This window comes from Agelaius phoeniceus, chromosome 13, assembly GCF_051311805.1.
Source record: "Agelaius phoeniceus isolate bAgePho1 chromosome 13, bAgePho1.hap1, whole genome shotgun sequence".
Classification (NCBI taxonomy): domain Eukaryota; kingdom Metazoa; phylum Chordata; class Aves; order Passeriformes; family Icteridae; genus Agelaius; species Agelaius phoeniceus.
In genome coordinates, this window is record NC_135277.1 from 472294 (window position 1) to 491217 (window position 18924).

The window sequence follows — 18924 nt, forward strand, 5'->3', positions numbered from 1 at the left end:
CCCTGGCATCCCCCAGCCGCAGGGAAGGGACCCCAGAGCTGGGCTCTGCCCGGGGTCCCCCTGTGCTCCCCTGGCTCCTCAGTCCCCACTGCGCAGTGGGAACGCCCTCACAGCCCACTGACACTGCAGCCTCACGCTGGGGCACACACAGTGTCCTGCTCGGGTCCTGTGCCAGGAGCAAGCTCAGCTGTGTGGGCAGGGGGCAAGGCAGGAGGGCAGGCAGAAGCTGTGCCCAATAACAGCAGTGCCAGCCATGCTTGCAGGGATTTATTTGAAAGTGGCAAAGGAAAAGTCTAGTGGAGTTGCTTCAGCTCTGAGAAATGATCTCACACCTGCTTGAGGGCTGGAGGGCCAGCACACCCCAGTCACTCCAGGGGTCTTGTGGGGCCCCAGGGAATGAGGGGCTGCAGTCCCAGGTGTGTGTGGATTCCCCGTGCTTCTGGGGCAGGGATGGGGCTTCCTCGGCACGTGTGGGGGGAACGTGTGAGGGGGCTGAGCCTCAGGCACAGACCGGTGTATGACATACCACCTGGTACGGGCACACCACCTGCTGCCAGCCTGAGAACTGCTGCGAGGGGAGGAGCTGGCAGAGCCAGAGCCACCCAGCAAGCAGCCTTCCCTTGGACACTGCTGTTGCTGTGTCCTGCTGCTGGGAGCACCCTGCCCACCACGGGGCAGCTGGGGTGCACACAGAGACCCCCCCAGCCCACAGGCAGCTCTGCTGGGGCCAAGGGCACTGGGTGGGGGCCGGGGGGGCAGCGCTGCCCCTGCCGTCGGCGGCTGCACAGGGCTTCAGGGGCAGCGTGTGGTCACACCCCAGTCACGTCCCAGTCCTGAGGGTGCCCCAGTGCCCCAGCACTGCTGGTGCTGGTCCCACCCGCTCCCCAGTGCAGCCAGAGAACAGGGACAGGCTGGCCAGGCGAGGGGACAGGGTAGGCCGGGCGATGGCAAGTGGGAGGTGATGCTGGGGGACGCCTGTCCTTGGGTAGCTGCGTCACCAGCTCAGCAGTGTCACCCCTGCTCCCACCCCCCGCCTGCCCACGGCACCGATCAGAGGTGCAGTGTCTGTCCCACTGCCTGCTCCACTCGGGCACAGACAGCAGCTCTAGGTGCCAGCTCCGCCGCTGCTGGGTCTCTTCTCGGTGAAGAAGCTCTTGAGCAGCACCACCTGCCCGATGCTGACCACGAAGAGGATGAGGGTTTCCCCCACGGACCAGTACGAGACGCGGCCATTGAGCTCCTCAGCTCTGCTCCTGTCCTGCGCCTCCCGCAGCCGGTAGTGCGTCTGGGAGTCGATCACTGCCTTCAGCATCTCGTGGATGGTGACACAGGCAGATTCCAGCTGGGAACAAGGACAGGAGCACCCTGTTGCTTCTGACATGGCTCAGCTGAGGGAGCCCAGGGCCGTGCCAGAACACTCAAGAGCAGTGTTTGTGTAGCAGGTTTCCTGCCAGAACCCATGCAGGGTGGTTCCCCACTGGCACAGAGCTGAGAGGCCCACGAGGGCACCCAGATGCCCAGCCCAGAGCTCACACCGAGGGATGGAATGGCTGATGCAATTCCCTCACGTGCGATGGACACGGCTGCTGCAGAGAGGGGAACCCAGAGCCAGCACAGCCCCCCCGAGCCAGGCAGAGCAGAGGATGTGGTGTGTGGTGGGGCTGTTGGCCGGCGGTTGGAACTTCTGCATCCAGTGCAGGAGGAAGGGGACACGTCCCCAACTGCCATCCCACAAGGCTGCTTGGGGCTGCAGCAGGACCCTTCCTTCCTCCCTCCTTTCCTCCCAGGACCCACCTGTGTCAGGGCAGTGACGCGGTTGTTCATGTCGGGCAGGATGGGCGGCTCGTCGCCCACCTGGAAGTCAAAGTAGACGATTTTGTGGGAGAAGGTGGAGAACTCGTTGCTGAAGCAGAAGGTGTAGACACCCTTGGCCTCGGTGTGGTGCGAGAAGCTGTCGTACTGCTTCTTGGTCTCCTGGTAGATGGTCTTGCCGTTGGGGTCCTCCACGTAGCAGTCCACATCATAGTGCCCTCCGCTGATCACCTGTGCAGGGAGACGCATCTCCGATGGCGGCACACGCCCAGCGACGTGGCAAGGGCCCCCTGCCCCTGCCCAGCCCCACAGCTGTGTGAGAGGCCAGCGGGCACCATGCCCATGGGATGGGGCCCAGGCCAGGGGAGCCCTGGGGAAGTTGTGCACCACAGTGCCAGCAGCTCAGCTGGGGTGCCCATGGCTCAAGTGGGGGGCCTGGAGACAGGAACGGCCCTCATGACCCAGGTCAGGGGTGTCCACGGCTGATGTGGGCACATCCCAGGCCTGGCTCTCAGGTGGGCACTGCTGGGCATGGAACTGGGGCTGGGAACAACTCCTAGTGCAGCATGGAGGGAGCTGGGGTGGAAATGCAGCCCTGCCTGGGGCTCTGCAGGTCACAGGATGGGAGTGCGGGAGAGGCATGGGCAGGTGGCATGGGCAGAGACAACAGCATGCCCACGGCAGGGCTGTGGGCAAGGGGGCACGGGCACCGGGCCACAGGCAGGCACATGGGCAGGGGCACAGGGATGGGGCACAAACGGGGCGGAGGAGCCCTGGCAGGGGTTTGGGCAGGGGGTGCAGGCACGGAGCATGCAGGAAGGTACAGGCAGGGTAGTACCTGATAGTCGAGGGTGAACTTGACGCCGCTCTCCAGCTCCTGGTGGAAGCAGCGCTGGGCGCTGTCGGGCAGCTCCAGCGTCAGCTCCGTGCCGCCGGCCCGCAGCGCGCCCAGCAGCGCGGCCAAGCACAGCGTCCGCACCGCGCCCGGCATCGCGCCCCGCACCGAGCCCGGCACCGCCTCCCGTAACCCGGCACCGGCACCCGCAACCCACAACCGGCACCGGCTCCGCACCGCCCCCGGCACCGGCACCCGCAACCCACAACCGGCACCCGCAGCCCGGCACCGCCTCCCGTATCCCGGCACCGGCACCCGCAACCCGGCACCGGCACCGCCACCCACAACCCGGCACCGGCCCCGCACCGCCCCCGGCACCGGCTCCGCACCGGCACCGCCGGCGGCCCCGCACCGCCCCCTGACGTGGCGCTTCCGCTGCGGGGCGGGGCGCGGGCGGCACCTCCGGCCCCGGGGCGGGCACCCGCGGGGAGCCCGGGAAGGTTCCACCGGCCCGGCACCCTGGGCCCCCCACGGCATCTCGGGGCCGGGCGATCCCCGCGGCACTCCCGGGACCCTGTGCGGGCGGCTGGTGTCGGCTCCACGCGAGATCAGCCTCCGTCCCAAGCTGAGCGCTTTATTAATGCAGTGCAAAACCAGTGCACGAGTCTCCGCAGGGCCGCGGCGTCACCCCAACACCTGCCCCTGCGCCCCTGCGCGCACGCAGTCCCGTGAATAACCGCGATCGTGGAGCGATGGAAGCTGCGGGAGCCACGGCCCACGGCCGTGGGGCGGGGGGCCCGCGGGGTCTTGGCTCTGGCGCCGTGCCTGCGGCTTTCCCGGTGGGATGAAGCGCTGGGCTCGGCCCGTGTCACCCTCGGTGGGTTGGCATCCCGGCTTCCCCGCCGCTGGCAGAGGCTCCCGTGCAGCCGGGCTGGGACCATCCTGCTCGGCGCTTCCTGAATTCAGAGCTCCTCGGCGCGGCGGGGAATGAACCCCCTGAGGTTCAGATCCTTCAGAGACCAGACAAGCCCATCCCGGCCCACAGCCCACGGGGCTGCAGCGGTGCCGGGTGTGCCGAGCGGCCGCAGCTCCGGGAATCCCGGAGGTGGAGCACTGTCTCCCTCTCCCGCTCCGGGAGAGCACCGGCGCCGTCCGTGGCTGCACGGGGATTCTGCTCCTCGAGCCCCCTCCGTACTGAGCCCCTTCCCCTCCTGGAAGGCACTTAGAACGCCTCGGCCCCAGAGATCACCAGCCGGTGCTCCGGGCCGGGATTCCGTGAGAGAACGAGCAGAATGTAAGAAAAGCGGATTGCAACTAGTGAGGAATAAGTGAACTGCAGGTGGGATCCTTGGCACGGAGCTTGGCGATCTGGGACGGTGTGGGATCGATCTCCCGATCAGCCTGATCCCGATTCAGCCCCTGGGCTCAGGGCTGAGCCCCCCGGCCACTGTGTGTCCCCGGAGCCTGTGCCCACTCTGTGTGGGAACCGTCCCGTCTCTGCGGGGACAGCGCGGCCTTGGCCACCTCCCTGTGAGCAAACGGGGCACGGCTACTGCGCCACGACCTCCTCAAAATCGGAGAGGTGCCGCATCTGCTCTGCCTGCATGGAATGTCTGCGGAGCAGCTTCCTGTGAGCCCTCAGATCGCCCCGCCTGGGCGAGCTGGGTGCGAGGGGCACCAGCGGCTTCAGCCCAGCAGCCAGCGGGGAGGGGGCTTTGCTGGAGCCGATGTCAGGAATCGGGGGGTTGGGGTTCACATTCAGGGGGGGCAGGTATCCTGGCCTTGTGTGGGAGATGTGGTCCAGCAGCAGGGTCCCGGACCCTCGCCTCTCCAGCAGGCCGGGCGGCCGGCGCCGGCCGGTGCTGGGCGATGTGCTGGTGCTGCCGGAGGGAGAGTCACAGCAGCCGTCCAGCAGGGCCAGCTGGGACCCGCTCAGCTTGCGCCTCTCGGACGGCGCCTTCCCCGCCTCGGTGACCGGCGGGTCCCCGTTGTGTTCGGTGCCTGGCCTCCACCAGTGGGGAGTGGTGTCCGTCCCTGCGGCGGAGCTGGCGGCCGAGCCGGTGCTCTCCGGCTCCTCGGGGACCGTGGCGCTCCGGGACAGGCACGGGTGGGTGCCCGGGCTCTTCTCGTGGGTGGCTTTCCATGCCAGCGGCCCCAGTGCCTGCTCATCCACTGGGGGGAAGAGAGAGGGGTCCCTTCCCTTGCCGCTGCTGCCGCTGCGGGTGAGGGAGGGCTTTTTGGAGAGCGAGAGGTCGCCGATGCCCGTGATGACCTCGCTGTCGGCGCAGACCCGCGTGTCGTCGCGGTGACTGGAGGCCGCCAGCACCGAGGGTGCCACCAGACCCCAGGGCTCCGACCTCAGCCGCTTCAGCCGGGGCAGCTGGGCTCTCCGGGCAGTGCCGCCTCGCTGGCCTGGGGAGGCTGGCTCAGTGTCCCCAGGGTGGGAAGGGTGTGGGGTGAGAGTGCTGCTCTCCTTCTCGGCAGGGGAAGGTGCTGAGACGGGAGTTTTCAGGTGGGTACTGGAGGGGGCTGTGCTCTCCTCGAGGGGAGCCTTCTCCTTGAACTCCAGCGCTGGGGCAACGTTCAGGTACTGCTTGGCGGTCTTGGTGCCAGAGGCTGATGTGTCCATGGTGATGATGATCACCTCCTTCCCCTTGGCTCTGCAGGCATTCAGGAGGTGCTGCAGCACAGCCTTGTCCTCAGCGTTGATGGCGTGGACCAGCGCTGAGGCTCCTGAGTGGTCCTCCAGGCTGGGGTCTGCCCCGCTGTCCAGCAGCAGGGACACCACGTCCCCCCCAGCCCCGCGGATGCAGGCGTGCATGAGCGCCGTCTTGCCAGACTTGTCCTGGATGTTGGGGTCGGCTCTGTTGTCCAGCAGGTACTTCACCATCTTGGCCTTGTGGCTGCTCTGCTGGTCCACGTGCGTGGTGATGCAGGCCACCATGAGGGCGGTCTCGCCCTTGTCGTTGCTCTCGTTGATGTAGGCGCCCCCCTCCAGCAGCAGCCGGGTCAGCCGCAGCCGGCCCAGCCACACGGCCTTCAGCAGGGAGTTGCCCCCCAGCTCCAGCTCTGTCACTTCATCCATGGCTGCTGCTTCCCGCTGGGTGACGGCAGCGGTGCCTGTGGGGGAACCACGGGGAAGAGGTGAGCCCCGCTGCTTTGTCCCTGCCTTCCTGGGATGCTCTGGGCACTACCCCACTGTCCCTGAGGCTGTGTCCCTCCACCTGGTGCACACAGCTGCCCGGATGGGTGCCTTGGCTTCCCCAGGAGATCAGAGAGCTTCTGGTGGTCTCCACTGGCCTGCTGTGTCTGGGGGCCGCAGCACGAAGCGCACTGGAGACGGTGTGAACTTCCCTGATGGCTTCCTGGGCTGGAGCCGGGATCTCTGCCTCCTCACTGCCGGAGGGAAGCAGAAGCGGCCACAGTCATGCTGTCTATTGTGTTCCTGCTTCTGCCGCCCCACTGACCCCCGCTGCCACCCCCTCCTGCTGCCCCCGCTCCCTGTCTCACTCCTCAGAGTGCTCCCGGAGCCCCGAGCAGCCGGTGCCCACAGAGCGCCCCTGGAGAGGGCACAAGCTTCCCGGCCCTTCCCACCCCTCCGTGCCCTCCATGGGATCCTGCGGCCCCTGGACCCGCGGTCAGCGCCCGCTTTGCTCCCAGCCCCTCCCAAAGGCGCCCACGGTGCCGCTCCCTGCCCGTGAGCTGCCCACGGCCCCTTCCCGTGGGGACCCCTCGGACCCGGGGGGGAGACCCGGGGGCGGCTCTCCCCCGCTGCCGCCGGGGCTGCTGTGCCCCGCGCCCCTCCGAGCCGCGGCCATCCCGCGCCGCCCCCGGCTGCGGTGGTGACGGTGGGGAGCGCATCCCACCCGGTACCTGCTGCCCGTGGCGGTGTGCGGTGCCGCTCTCCGGGGTTGGTGCCGCTGCCCCGTGCCCTGTGCCGGGGCTGGTGCCGGTGCCGGTGCCGAGTGCCGGGTGCCGGTGCCGATCGTTGGTGCCGATGCCGATCGTTGGTGCCGATGCCTGTGCCGGGTGCCGATGCCGATCGTTGGCGCCGGTGCCGGTGCCGGTGCTGGTGCCGATCGTTGGTGCCAGTGCCGGTGCCGGTGCCGATCGTTGGTGCCGGTGCCGGTGCCGGTGCCGGTGCCCGGCGCTGCGCGAGGAGGAGGGCGCGGGGGGCGGCGCGTCCGCCCGCAGGTGGGTGCGGGGAGCGGCGGGCGGGGGTGTCCGTGTGCGAGGGGCTGCAGGATCTGTGTCCGTGGGCTGGGGGCTGTAGGGTCTGTAGGGTTTTTCTCCGTTTGCAGGGGGCTGCGGGGTCTCTGTTCCACTGCGCCCACCCGTGCGGGGTCTGTAGGGTCTGTGTCCGTGTGCGAGGGGCTGCGGGGTCTCTGTTCCACTGCGCCCACCCGTGCGGGTGCCTGTGCGTGTCCCTGTTCCGGGGCTCCCCAGAGCCCGAAGATCCCTGAACCCGCAGCTCCCCGCACTCGGAGCAGGGGCAGTCACGGCCCCCCGAGCCCCCTCTGATGTTAATGACTGCGCGGTTTGAGCGCTCGCCTGGGGCAGCCCGAGGGCACCTGGGGCACAGGAGCGCTCCGTGCCGGGCAGGACCAGCTCGGATCCCGCGTCTGCTCCCCGGGCACGGCTGCCCTCGGTGCCAGGGCTGTGCCTGGCAGTGTGCTGCCTCTCCGGCCCCCCTTCGGCCCCAGCCCCGCAGCCGGGCAGGAGCCTGCTTCCCAGCAGCTTCCTCTACCTCCCTCGGGGTCCCTTTCGGAGCAGTCCCAGCAGAAAGGGAATTTGGACGAAGGGGGAAATGGTCACAGATGCCCCCGACCACCACCCTCACCCCCAGGGTTCTGCACTTCTGCAGAACCATCCCAGCTGTGAGGGTGTTTGTCATCACAGCCCCCATATCACATTAACATTTGGGGAGATTTGTCTTGTGATTAATAAAATATAATTTAATATTGCAGCGCTCTTCATTCAGAGATGATGACAATGAGAATCAGAGCCAGCAGAGAAATTAAGTCAGTCTTACTATGTTAGGGAACATTTGGCAAATCTTATGGCAGGTTCCTCCTGACTTGGTAACACAGACACTCTGCAGTACCTGTCTAAACTGGCCATAAACTCCCCAAAATGTGTTTATCTGTCCATTTTCTGATGCATGAGCACACCACTTTACTTGGCAAAAATAAACACACTAACTCCTAACAGCAACATAATATGAACACCTTGACAAAATAAACATCTTAAAAATAAACTCCTGAAACCCACAAATTTAGAAGAGACAAGCTGGTGGCAGGAGGAGCCCAGGCTGGCCAGGGGAAGCCACCACATCCCCCTGGTGAGGGGGCTCTGCTCTGCTCCCAGTGTGGGTCAGGGATGGAGACAAGGAGGGAGGAGGTGCTTGTGGGGAAAGAGGGAAGGTCCTGGGTGCCTGATGATGGCAAAGAGGACAATGCTGGCAGTGGGGCTTGGGGAGAATGCTGGCAGTGGGACTTGGGGAGAATGCTGGCAGTGGGGCTTGGGGAGAATGCTGGCAGTGGGGCTTGGGGAGCCCCCTCCCCTGCAGGAGCCCCCTTGTGCTCTGCCCCCCTTGCTGCTCCTGCGAGTCCTCACCCCTGTGCTGCACCCCAGGCTGGCTGCTCCTGGCTGGAAAGCAGGAGTGACCTATCCTTGAAGATGTTAAACCCCAGGAATTCCCTTTCCTGCTCCACCAGCCTAGTCTCACCAGCCTGCAGGTGTCCATGGGTGGGAGATGCCCCAGCAGGGAGGGGAGCGTGGCAATGCCAGCTCTGTTACACCAGTCCTGGGAGGGGAGCAGGGTGGCCCCTGCCTGCTGCCAGAGGGCCTCAAATCTGCCCCAGCCGTGCCCTGGCTTTGCAGAGCCAATGTGTCCACCTGTCTTCATCCTCCTTGTCTTCCTCCCCAGTATCTGTGCCATCCCTGAGGATGCCATGGCAACGGGCTGCAGGGATGGCTGCTGGAGAGGCTGCAGCTCTGCGAGGGCTCGGAGCCGTGGGCTTGGTCTCAGCAGTGCCCCTGCAGCCTTGGGGCAGCAGGATGGGCTCCAGACAGGACCAGTTTGGGACAAACCTGGGATGGGGTGACTTTGAGGTGGCTGGGTGCCGCCACAGGGTGCTCTGCCCCCCGGAACAGCCCTGCAGGGTGCGGAGGGCTGGGCAGTGCCTGCAAGTGCTGCTGGTGATGCCCTGTGGCAGGGGTGGCACCCGGGATCCTCACCTGGGCAGGACAGGGAGGGCAGAGGTGACAGAGCCGTGTCACTGCAGAGAACAGCAGAGATGCTGGAGGCTTTGTGGGGCCATCCCAGCTCTACCCCACCTGGATGAGCAGCCAGGGAGCTGTCACCCCTTTGTTAGAGCCTGCTGAGGTTCTGGCTGGGGTCTGGCCCTGCCTGGAGGAGGGGGAGCTGCTTTATGGGGCTGTAACGGGGCTGTTTGTTCTCTGTGGGGTGCCCGGGGCATTCGAGGGGCTGCAGTGATGCCTTGAGGGGCTGAGATTGTGGCAGCAGGGACAGGATGGCGAGGGGCTGTGGGCTCCATGTTCTCCTCATCCCTGGAGGAGCTGCAGGCCCTGGCTGAGCAGAGCTGGGTCTGCCTGCTGGGGAGGGGTCCTGCACCACCTCCAGGCACAGCCTCGGGCTCCGGGCTCAGGCCCAGGGGTGCCAGGGCAGCCTCAGCAAGGGCTGGACCAGCCCCGTGTCCCCAGTGGCTGCTGGCAGGTTCTATTTTAGGTGCTTTGCCGAGGGCTGTGTGAGCTGTTCCTGCCAGCTCATCCCCTCACGGCTGCTGTTCCCTGCTCACAGCCAGGCTTCTGGGGCTGAGGCTGCCCCGGGGGAGCAGCACAGCCCCGGGGGAGCTCAGTGTTCCGGGGACCCCTGGCTCTGCTGCTGTGCTGCTGCTGCTGCTGCCTGGGCACAGCCCGGGTCCCCCCCTTTGGCACGGGGTCCCAGCCCACCAGAGTTCAGCCCCAGCCCCTCCTGGGGCTTCATGGAGGAGAGGGTGCAACCATGCCCACGGCACCTTGCTTACCTTGCTTTCCAGTTCTGAGCAGAGCTGGAGCCTGGCTCAGGTTTGTACCTGCTTTAATCGGGACCCTGATTTCTCCTGCTGGAAAAATGGGTGTACCAGAGATCAGTCAGCTGAAATCCATTAGTGACAGCCCTGCCACCCCCTGTGGCCGTGCAGCACCACACACTGATGCTCCTTGTCCCCTCTGGTGGCCTTGGCCAGACGGCTGAGCTGCCTTGCTGAGACCTTGCCCAGCATGGCAGTGCCTGGAGCAGGCTGGGGAAGCAGCAGCTCACCCCAGCCCGGGGCACCAGAGTGAGGGGTGGAGCAGGTCTGTGTGACCCCCCTTCCTGGGGCACTGCCGAGGGCACGGGGCTGGCACACACCTCTGGGGACAGAGGGGAATCCCAGGGGACCTGAACGGGTGGTGCAGAGGGGGTCACGCAGTGGGTGATGATGCAACAGGTGATGCAGTTGAGGGTGATGCAGGGGGTGATGCAGCAGATGATGCAGTGGGTGATGCAGGGGGTGATGCAGGGGGTGATGCAGTGGGTGATGCAGGGGGTGATGCAGTGGGTGATGCAGCAGGTGATGCAGTGGGTGATGCAGGGGGTGATGCAGTGGGTGATGCAGGGGTGATGCAGCGGGTGATGCAGCAGATGATGCAGTGGGTGATGCAGTGAGTGATGCAGTGGGTGATGCAGCAGATGATGCAGTGGGTGATGCAGGGGTGATGCAGCAGATGATGCAGTGGGTGATGCAGTGGGTGATGCAGTGAGTGATGCAGTGGGTGATGCAGCAGATGATGCAGTGAGTGATGCAGTGGGTGATGCAGCAGATGATGCAGTGGGTGATGCAGGGGTGATGCAGCAGATGATGCAGTGGGTGATGCAGTGGGTGATGCAGTGGGTGATGCAGGGGATGATGCAGCGGGTGATGCAGTGGGTGATGCAGTGAGTGATGCAGTGGGTGATGCAGGGGTGATGCAGTGCTTCTGGAAGAGACTGCATCACCCAAAAGCAGCTGCATCATCACGGGGAGCGGCTCTGATGTCTCTATAGCAACCGTGGGGTAAAAATAGTGCAGCAGCTTCAGGGAGCTGTCAGGGCCTGGCAGGGATCGCTGCTGGCATGGGTGCGTGGGGAGCAGGGGCTCAGCAGGGAGCAGGGCTGAGCTTCCCTGTTCTGTCCCCAGGTCTCATTTTAAGCAGGAGCTGGAGCTCTCTGGGGCTCTGAGAGCCCGGGGCAGGGGGGAGCAGGGTGCTCTGGGTGTGGGGCTCAGGCAGGGGCAGAGCAGCACAGAGCCCCTGGCTGCCTGTGCCCCGACTCCCCGCGTGTCCCATCCCATCCCATCCCTGCCCTGGCTGGGGGCAGTGGCAGAGTTTGCACAGCAGGGTCTGTCGGTGCCCCGTGCAGAGGATTCCCCGTGCCCTGATCACGCCTGCACCCTCCCTGCCGTGGTGCTGAACTTGGATCCAGGCTGGATCCGTGTCGCACCGGCAGCTCTGTGGCTGCACTGGCCACCATGGCCTCACAGGTGACTGTGCCTGCTGTCTCCTCTCTGAGCTGGGCACCTCCGTGCCCATCTGAGGCCTGAGCAGAGTTTCAGCATCTCCTGTAAGTTTGGAGATGGGTGGGGAAGGGATCTCTCCGGCCTCTGCCCCTCAGTGTGAGGAGTTGGTTTGGCTCAGACTAGCAAATTCTGGAAAGCTCTGAAAATCAGACTGTGGTGGCCTGTGCCACTGAGCAGCCAGAGCTGCTCCCCTTGGTGTCACTGGTGGCTTTTGCTCAGTGCTGGGCCTTGGAGAGTGGCAGCTTCTGTCCCTTGCTGGGCCCTGGGGATGCTGTGGGGCTGGGCAGCAGGCAGGGGATGGCTCTGGGGATGCTGTGGGGCTGGGCAGCAGGCAGGGGATGGCTCTGGGGATGCTGTGGGGCCCTGGACCATCCTCCCTCACTGGCAGCAGGGCTGGGAGCTGTCCTGGTGGGCAGAGGGGCAGAGAATGGTGTTTGTGTCCCTGTCCTCACCCTTGGCTTCTTGTGCCCCTGTGTCCACCACTGCACCCCCAGGTACCCCCGCTCCCCCTCCTTCCCTCTCCCAATCCTGCAGTTGCTGTTGCCTTGACAACTCCTCTCTCTCCCTACACCATTTCCCCTCTGTAATCTGCACACCCCTGCACCTCCACGTGGGCTTTCCCCATGGCGTGCTCCAGAGGGGCAGCAGAGTACCCCTCACCTCAGGAGGCTGGAAATGCCCCTGGTACCAGGGTGGAAATCAGATCCTGGCAGGAGGAATGAATCTCCGTGGGTGGCAGCGGGGGATGAGGCCACTTGTGCTGTAACGGGTGAATCACTGAATCCCAGAATGGCTTGGGAGCTCCTGAGAGCCCATCCCATCCCACCCCTGCCATGCAGGGACACCTTCCACTGTCCCAGGTGCTCCCAGCCCTGTCCAGCCTGGCCTGGGACACTGCAGGGACCCAGGGGCAGCCCCAGCTGCTCCGGGCAGGCATGGAAGGGATGGAGTGACAATGCAATTTGTGGGATTATTTACCAGTTAAGGTGACAGTGTGCTGTGATGGGGCAGGGAGAAGAAAAAGCTTGGGCTTTCTGGGTACTGTGTTTATTGCTTGTGGGAATGGGCAATGAATTCCTTGTGGTTTTGGGGGTATTTCTGGGGGTTTTCTGGGCTTTGGATAGATGATTCCCTGCTCTGAGCTCCTGGAATCAGTGCTGCAGCTCTGATGCTGGCAGGGCACAGGCACTGAGGTCCAGTGTGGGCCTTGCCATGGGATGGGGATGCAGCTCTCACCCGGCACTGTCCTGTATTTCCTTGATGTTATTGAACTAAGTTTTATAAATATTCATGGCAAGAAAATCAATGCAAAAATATTCCATTGTCTTACTTTGCTCTTTTAATTTTAGAAACTCGTTTTCTCTTGAGGAGCCATTACAATGCTCTTTGGGTTGTGTTTAACTCCCAATTCTGAGGAATCCCCACAGGGAACAGCAACAGGAAAATGTCAGTGCCTGGTCCCTGGGCATGGCAGAGGTGTGGGGCTCCAGACTGGACTGGAGACACAGCCCAGGATCTGGGCTGCTGGATCCTGACCCAGCCAGAGCTGAGGGATGGAATGTCTTCAACCCGGAGAAGGGAAAGCTCTGGGAATACCTCAGAGCTCCTTCCACTGCCCAAAGAGGCTCCAGGAGAGCAGCAGAGGGACTGGGGACAGGACATGGAGTGCCAGAACAAGGTGGGATGGCTTCCAGAGCCGGAGGGCAGGGATGGATGGGACTCTGGGCAGGGATTGTTCCCGGGGAGGGTGGGCAGGCCCTGGCACAGGTGCCCAGAGCAGCTGAGGCTGCCCCTGGATCGCTGGCAGTGCCCAAGGCCGGGTTGGACACGGGGGCTTGGGGCACGCTGGGGTGGTGGGAGGTGTCCCTGCCGCGGCACGGGTGCAATGGGATGAGCTTTACGGCCCCTGCCCTCCCCAACGCACCGCACCCTCTGCCCCGGGGTGGCACCGCAGCCGCTGCTGCGCCGAGCCTCAGGAGAGGCTGAGCGGAGGCAGGAGCAGATCCGAGTTTGCACTGCTCGGAGCGCGTGTCGGAAGAGAACGGATCCGTGTTTGATGACAGAGCAGCGCAATAACCTGCAATTAGCCGCGCTCGGTGCCTGCGGGGGCGGCGCTCCCGGCAGCGCGGGGCTGAGCGATGCTGCTCTGTGCCCGGGGCTGGGACCCTGCTCTGTGCCCGGGGCTGGGACCCTGCTCTGTGCCCGGGGCTGGGACCCTGCCCTGTGCCCGGGGCTGGCAGCGCCACTGGGACCCTGCTCTGTGCCCGGGACAGCGCCACTGCCCTTCCCGGGGCTGGGACCCTGCCCTGTGCCCGGGGCTGGGACCCTGCCCTGTGCCCGGGGCTGGGACCCTGCCCTGTGCCCGGGGCTGGGACCCTGCCCTGTGCCCGGGGCTGGCAGAGACCCTGGGACCCTGCCCTGTGCCCGGGGCTGGGACCCTGCCCTGTGCCCGAGGCTGGGACCCTGCTCTGTGCCCGGGGCTGGCAGAGCCCCTGGGACCCTGCTCTGTGCCCGGGGCTGGCAGAGCCCCTGGGACCCTGCCCTGTGCCCGGGGCTGGGACCCTGCCCTGTGCCCGAGGCTGGGACCCTGCTCTGTGCCCGGGGCTGGGACCCTGCCCTGTGCCCGGGGCTGGCAGAGACCCTGGGGCCCTGCCCTGTGCCCTGCTGGGGGCTCGGCTGCTGCCCTCCCTGTGTCTCTGCCCCTGCGGTCACCCTGAGCCCTTGGCTCCCGTGCCCCGGTGCAGCCGTGGCTGGGGCTCAGGCAGGGCTGGCCGGGACAGCGACACGAGGGACAGTGGAATGTGCACACGCGTGTCCCCGCGGCCGGCCCTGCCCTGTGCCCCAAGGGCTGCATCCACTTTAATATCTCTGCCGAGTGAAATTTCCTGGTGCGGCTTTCATGTCCGCCGGGACACTTATGAAATATCCGGCTGCTGAAGAAGTGGAATTTCCTATTCGGGACTTTAATATCGGGGCTACGTGCTCGGGGCGAGCGGCGGCCGCGGCGCTGGCTCAGCCGCCGCCCCCGTGCCCGGCTCCCCGGGAATTCGGCTGCCTCAGGAGTTTTCCGGTGCCGCTAAGCCGCCTTTTCATGGCTGATCACCCCACCTGCCGCGGGGGAAAGCCAAATCCACGCTGACAGCCCGCCGGCGGCTGTTTGCAGAGGGATCACATGAGGTCCCGGCCCCATCAACCCCTCATGCAGAACTCACAGCTGGGGCTCCCGGGGGCTCCGGGCGCTCACCCCACCCATTTGGGGTTCCCGGTAGCTTCAGGCCCCCACCCTGGCCAGTCTGGGGCTCGCGAAGCTCCCGGTGCTCCCCAGGGAAGCCCCCAGTGCCCGGGGATGCCGTGACCGCTCCGCTTCTGTCCCTCAGCCGGCTCAGGGCGGGATGGTGGGGACAACCCCACTCCTCCCTCACTCCATTTTGTGCGTCCACCGCCACCTGCACCCCTCCCCGGAGCAGCCGAGGGGCTGCTGGGCTCTGTGTAGAGCAGCGCTGGGACCCGCGAGTGCTCGGAGCCCACCGGTGGCAGCCGCTGCCGTGTGAGCCCGGAGCTGAGGCGTGGGGGGTCACAGCCTGCCCGCCCTTGGCCTGGGGCCGGGGTCACTGCGGGGCACAAAGCGTGTCCCGAATTCTGACCCTTCCCTCTGTGCTCCAAGGGCACGCTCGGGTTTGTGGCAGGGACTGGCTGTGCACAGGATCCCCAAAGGGCTGCAGAGGGAGAAGAGAGCCGTGCCTGGCCCAGGACAGTGCGGCACCTCTGTGGCAATGTGGCAGTGAGCCTGGGGGGCTGACACTCCCACACTGGGGCTGAGTCAGTGTCTGGGGCCCAGCCAGGGGTCAGAAGGGGCCCCAGCTCTGGAGCAGAGGGGCTGGGTTTAGGGGGTTTAGGGGGTGCACCTTTAGGGGGTGGGTTTAGGGGTGCATCCCCTCCCCAGGCCATGTGCATGCAGCGCCTGACACGGAGCTGCTCCTCCACTTTGCTCCCTGATGCCTGCACCTGGGAATTCAGGGGATCTGGGGCAGCCACCCCTGTGGGGCTCGGGGATCCCCTGCATCCTTGGGCTGAGCAGCAGGGCGAGCAGGGAGAGCAGGGCAGTTCTGGAGGGGTGTCAGTGCTTTGGGGAGCCCCTGGGGCTGAGCAGGGGGCGCTCTGGGGGTCACGGGGGCCAGGGCAGCCCCGGGTGTGGGCTGTGCACACATGGGGTTCGGCCAGGCCAGGCTGTATCCCCTGGGGAAAGAAACCTCCTCTCTGTGCTGGTGCTGGCTCTTTCCTCTCCACCCAGCCACGCATCCATGGGCAAGCACCCCAGGACTGGCATTGTGCTGGCACTCACTCTGCCATTGAACACTTCAGAGGAGGCAGGAAAGGTCTGACAGGTGGGAATAGCTGGAAAACTGGGAACAGGAGGATGGACATGTGGAGGGATTCCTGGGTGCTTTAGGGCATCGGTTTGCCATGCAGGGGCAGCGCCTGTGGGAGCTCTGGCAGCCCCGGGCCGGGTGGGACCTGGGGTGCAGCACCCCGAGGGGGATGGGAGCACAGGGACCCCCTTACCTCATGCCGGGGTCTGCTGCCCTTGTCCCTCTGCAGTGCTCACCATTGCCTCCGGCTGCTGTGGCTGGAGATGGCCGGCAGGAACTCACCTAGAAACCCAGGGAAATGTCGGGAATAAATGGCTTTAAACGGGAACAATTGCAGGCACAGGAAAGCACAGGAGTTTTATACTCATTTCTTACTTTCAGAATGATTCTTTACGTTGATCCCAAAGAATTCCCAGCTAACTTCACTGAAACACAAGCAAACGGTAACGCATTAAAAAGCATTTCAAGAACCTTTTCCAAAAAGATGCATTTTCCTGCTGGAGACCTGCTGCAGATGCTGAAAGGGAAAACCCCGGAGCGACGGGACCCGCCAGGTTTTAGTGGAAAAAGATACTTCTGCATCCCCCGCGCTTGGTTTGCGGCCGGGTTGCGCCGAGCCCACATCTGGAGCTGCCCAGGCACGGATGCAGCTGGAGCCGGGGCCGCGGCCGGGGCAGTCCGGGGGCCGCCGGCGCGGCAGGACGGTGCTCGTGGCACTCGCATACCCTTATCAGTTCTCCGTCCAACAGTCAGGTGCAGAAGCTGGGCTGGAAAAGTGATAAGGGCACGAGAGCGGCCTCAGGAGAGCGGCGGGGCGCACCCCGCAGGTCCGGCCGCTGCGGAGCGGCGGGGACGGAGCTCGGGCTGCGGCCGGGCGCCTCTTGTCGCGGGAGCTGCTGCGGAGCGCGGGTGCCGCAGCCCAGCCTGCCCGCAGCGAGTGCCCCGCGCCCTGGGCTCGTCTGCTCCGGCCCCCCGGACACTCCCCATGCACAACTTTCATAACTCAGTCCCCTCCCTGCGGGGAGGGACCGTCCCCCCGGGGCTGAGCCGGCACCCGGCCGGCGGGGCGCGGTGGGACCTGCCCGCCGCCGGATTAAGCCGAATAAATCGCGGGGGTGCAGCCGGGCGGATTCGTCTGACGCTGCAGAAAGGCACCCGCAGCCGCACGGACCCCAGGCCGCGGTGTCACACCCCCGAGGGCAGGAAAGCCCCACGGCAGGGGCAGGGAAGGGTCTGGTGCCGCCGCTCCCGCTCCAGCTGCTCAGAGAGGTGTTGGGGCGCCTGTGACAGTGGTGACGCCCCATCCTGTGCCCCACGGCAGCGTCACCATGTCCCCACGCTGTCCTCCACATCCCCCCTGAGTGCTTCCTCCCGTCACACGCTCGAGGAGAACAGCTGAGCCCGGTCTGTCCTGGGCAGTCACGGCCATCCCCGGACACGCAGTGGAGCCCGGGATGTCTGGGGGCCATGGCCAGGCCTGGCCAGCACCACCCTCACTCCAGGCCAGCCCTGGTCCCCAGCACCCTCACTCCAGGCCAGGCCTCACCCCCAGCACCCTCACTCCAGGCCAGCCCTGGCCCCCAGCACCCTCACTCCAGGCCAGGCCTCACCCCCAGCACCCTCACTCCAGGCCAGGCCTGGCCCCCAGCACCCTCACTCCAGGCCAGGCCTGGTCCCCAGCACCCTCACTCCAGGCCAGGTCTCGCCCCCAGCACCCTCACTCCAGGCCAGCCCTGGTCCCCAGCACCCTCACTCCAGGCCAGCCCTGGCCCCAGCACCCTCACTCCAGGCCAGCCCTGGTCCCCAGCACCCTCACTCCAGGCCAGCCCTGGTCCCCAGCACCCTCACTCCAGGCCAGCCCTGGCCAGCAGCACCCTCACTCCAGGCCAGCCCTGGCCCCAGCACCCTCAGCCCTGCCGTTCCCAGCTGCAGGGCAGCCGAGGCTGAGCCGTGCAGCCCTCCCTCCCCTCGCAGCCGGGCAGGTTGATCCTGCGGTGCCCTGGCTCTCTCGGGGCGTTGGCCACCGGCAGGAGCAGCCCCGGGCCATGGAGGGGACTCGGGCTGGGCCGGAGATTGTCCCGGTGTGAGTCAGCAGCCCCGGAGCTCTGGGCTGGGCCAGGCAGGCTGTCCCTGCCGCCAGGGACCTGCTGTGCTTCGGCCCTGGGTGCCCCGGGACTGGCAGCAGCAGAGACAAGGGTGGAGGTGACAGAGCAGCCGGCAGTACCAGTGCCTCGGGCTGATTCAGGTGCCCTGCACCATCCCTGTCCTTGCAGCGTCTCAGTCACTGCTTCCCAGGGCTGTGCCACCCTTTCCCAGGCATGGAACGAGCACAGGATGACATTGCAGGTGGAAATAACATGTTTTTCCAAACTAAAACACCTCTACAGTTCCTGTTGGAAGACAGTGAGCTGTGGAAACTCCTGCATGTGTGGGACATCAAGGCCTGCTTTCTGTGGGCTCAGAGTGGCTGTGGCCACAATCCCTTCTGGTTTTGGTCCAGGTTTATTTGCTGCTCAAAGGACAAAACAAAAGGTGATGATGGGCCCAGTATACCTGGCCCATGGAGCAGGGAGGCAGCTGGAGCCTGTGCTGCCTGCGTCTCCCGGGCTGGGACACTGTCCTTTGTCCCTTGGCCCTCCAGAGCCACCCCACAGGTAGGAGACGATGGCAGTCATGTCCCCTCTGGTTTGGATGGTGTGAAATGGAGGGGTTTGACAAACCAGGGCAGCAGCAAAGGGCTGGGAGAGCACGCCACTCATGCAAGGGGTCCGTGTCCAACCAGCACCCCCTGCCCAAAGACCCCCGGCTTGAGCCAGGGCATGGCACAGCCCCTCTCCTGGGAGCTGCGAGGATCTCGGGCAGTGTTGGGACAGGCAGCGCTGCCGGCGGCTCCCGGGGCGCTCCCACCTGCCCAGCACCCTCCGGGCACGGTGGGAACCGCAGCCAGACAGGGCCCGGGGGCTGGCTGCGGCCGGAGCCGGGGCTTTGATGTCCCTGAGCGTGCTGGGCAAGCACAAAGCCCCTGTTGGTTTGGGTGATTATGTCGCTGAGCGGCGCCGGGATGTGAACATTCAGTGCAGAGTAAACAAGGCTCGCTCCCCAAACGGACTGCTTGGCACGGCGCTGGTTCCCGCGGTGGCAGAGGCGCTGCTGTCCCCAGGGCAGGGCAGCAGTGGGGCCGGGGCCAGCCCGTGGGGCTGTGACACCCATCGGGTCCCAGAGCTGCAGGGCCGGGATGGTCCCACCACCTCCTGGCTCTGCGGCAGTCAGAGGGGCTGGAGCCTTGTGTGCCAAGCAAAGGCCGGCG

At 65.6% G+C, this 18924-nt stretch overlaps 2 protein-coding genes across 4 annotated transcripts; both read right to left on the bottom strand.

Moving 5' to 3' along the window:
• Nucleotides 1–252: 252 nt before the first annotated feature.
• On the bottom strand, nt 253–4178 carry LOC129126077 (transmembrane emp24 domain-containing protein 3-like). Its single transcript, XM_077185408.1, has 3 exons — nt 2651–4178; nt 1795–2043; nt 253–1342 (listed from the first exon to the last, which is right to left on the bottom strand). Exons 1-3 carry the CDS (start codon nt 3182–3184, stop codon nt 1106–1108), a joined length of 1020 nt encoding a protein of 339 aa, XP_077041523.1. The 5' UTR covers nt 3185–4178; the 3' UTR covers nt 253–1105.
• On the bottom strand, nt 3268–7092 carry ANKRD34C (ankyrin repeat domain 34C). 3 transcript variants are annotated; one of them, XM_077185407.1, is made up of 3 exons: nt 6521–7092; nt 5872–6043; nt 3268–5767 (listed from the first exon to the last, which is right to left on the bottom strand). In XM_077185407.1, exon 3 carries the CDS (start codon nt 5730–5732, stop codon nt 4197–4199), a length of 1536 nt encoding a protein of 511 aa, XP_077041522.1. In that variant the 5' UTR covers nt 5733–5767; nt 5872–6043; nt 6521–7092; the 3' UTR covers nt 3268–4196. The 3 variants fall into 3 exon arrangements, with proteins under 3 accessions (XP_077041522.1, XP_077041520.1, XP_077041521.1); XM_077185405.1 differs by lacking the exon at nt 5872–6043 and having other exon boundaries at nt 6521–7091; XM_077185406.1 differs by having other exon boundaries at nt 3268–6043; nt 6521–7089.
• Nucleotides 7093–18924: the final 11832 nt, after the last annotated feature.

Bases quoted from the DNA above. Each gene is read 5' to 3' on its own strand.
- LOC129126077 (XM_077185408.1), bottom strand. From the start codon at position 3,184: ATGCCGTGGGGGGCCCAGGGTGCCGGGCCGGTGGAACCTTCCCGGGCT. The intron at 2,044-2,650 runs GTACTACCCTGC...CTCCCTGCACAG, and splicing joins AGTTCACCCTCGACTATCAG to GTGATCAGCGGAGGGCACTA. The intron at 1,343-1,794 runs GTGGGTCCTGGG...CCTTGTTCCCAG, and splicing joins GCGTCACTGCCCTGACACAG to CTGGAATCTGCCTGTGTCAC.
- ANKRD34C (XM_077185407.1), bottom strand. From the start codon at position 5,732: ATGGATGAAGTGACAGAGCTGGAGCTGGGGGGCAACTCCCTGCTGAAG.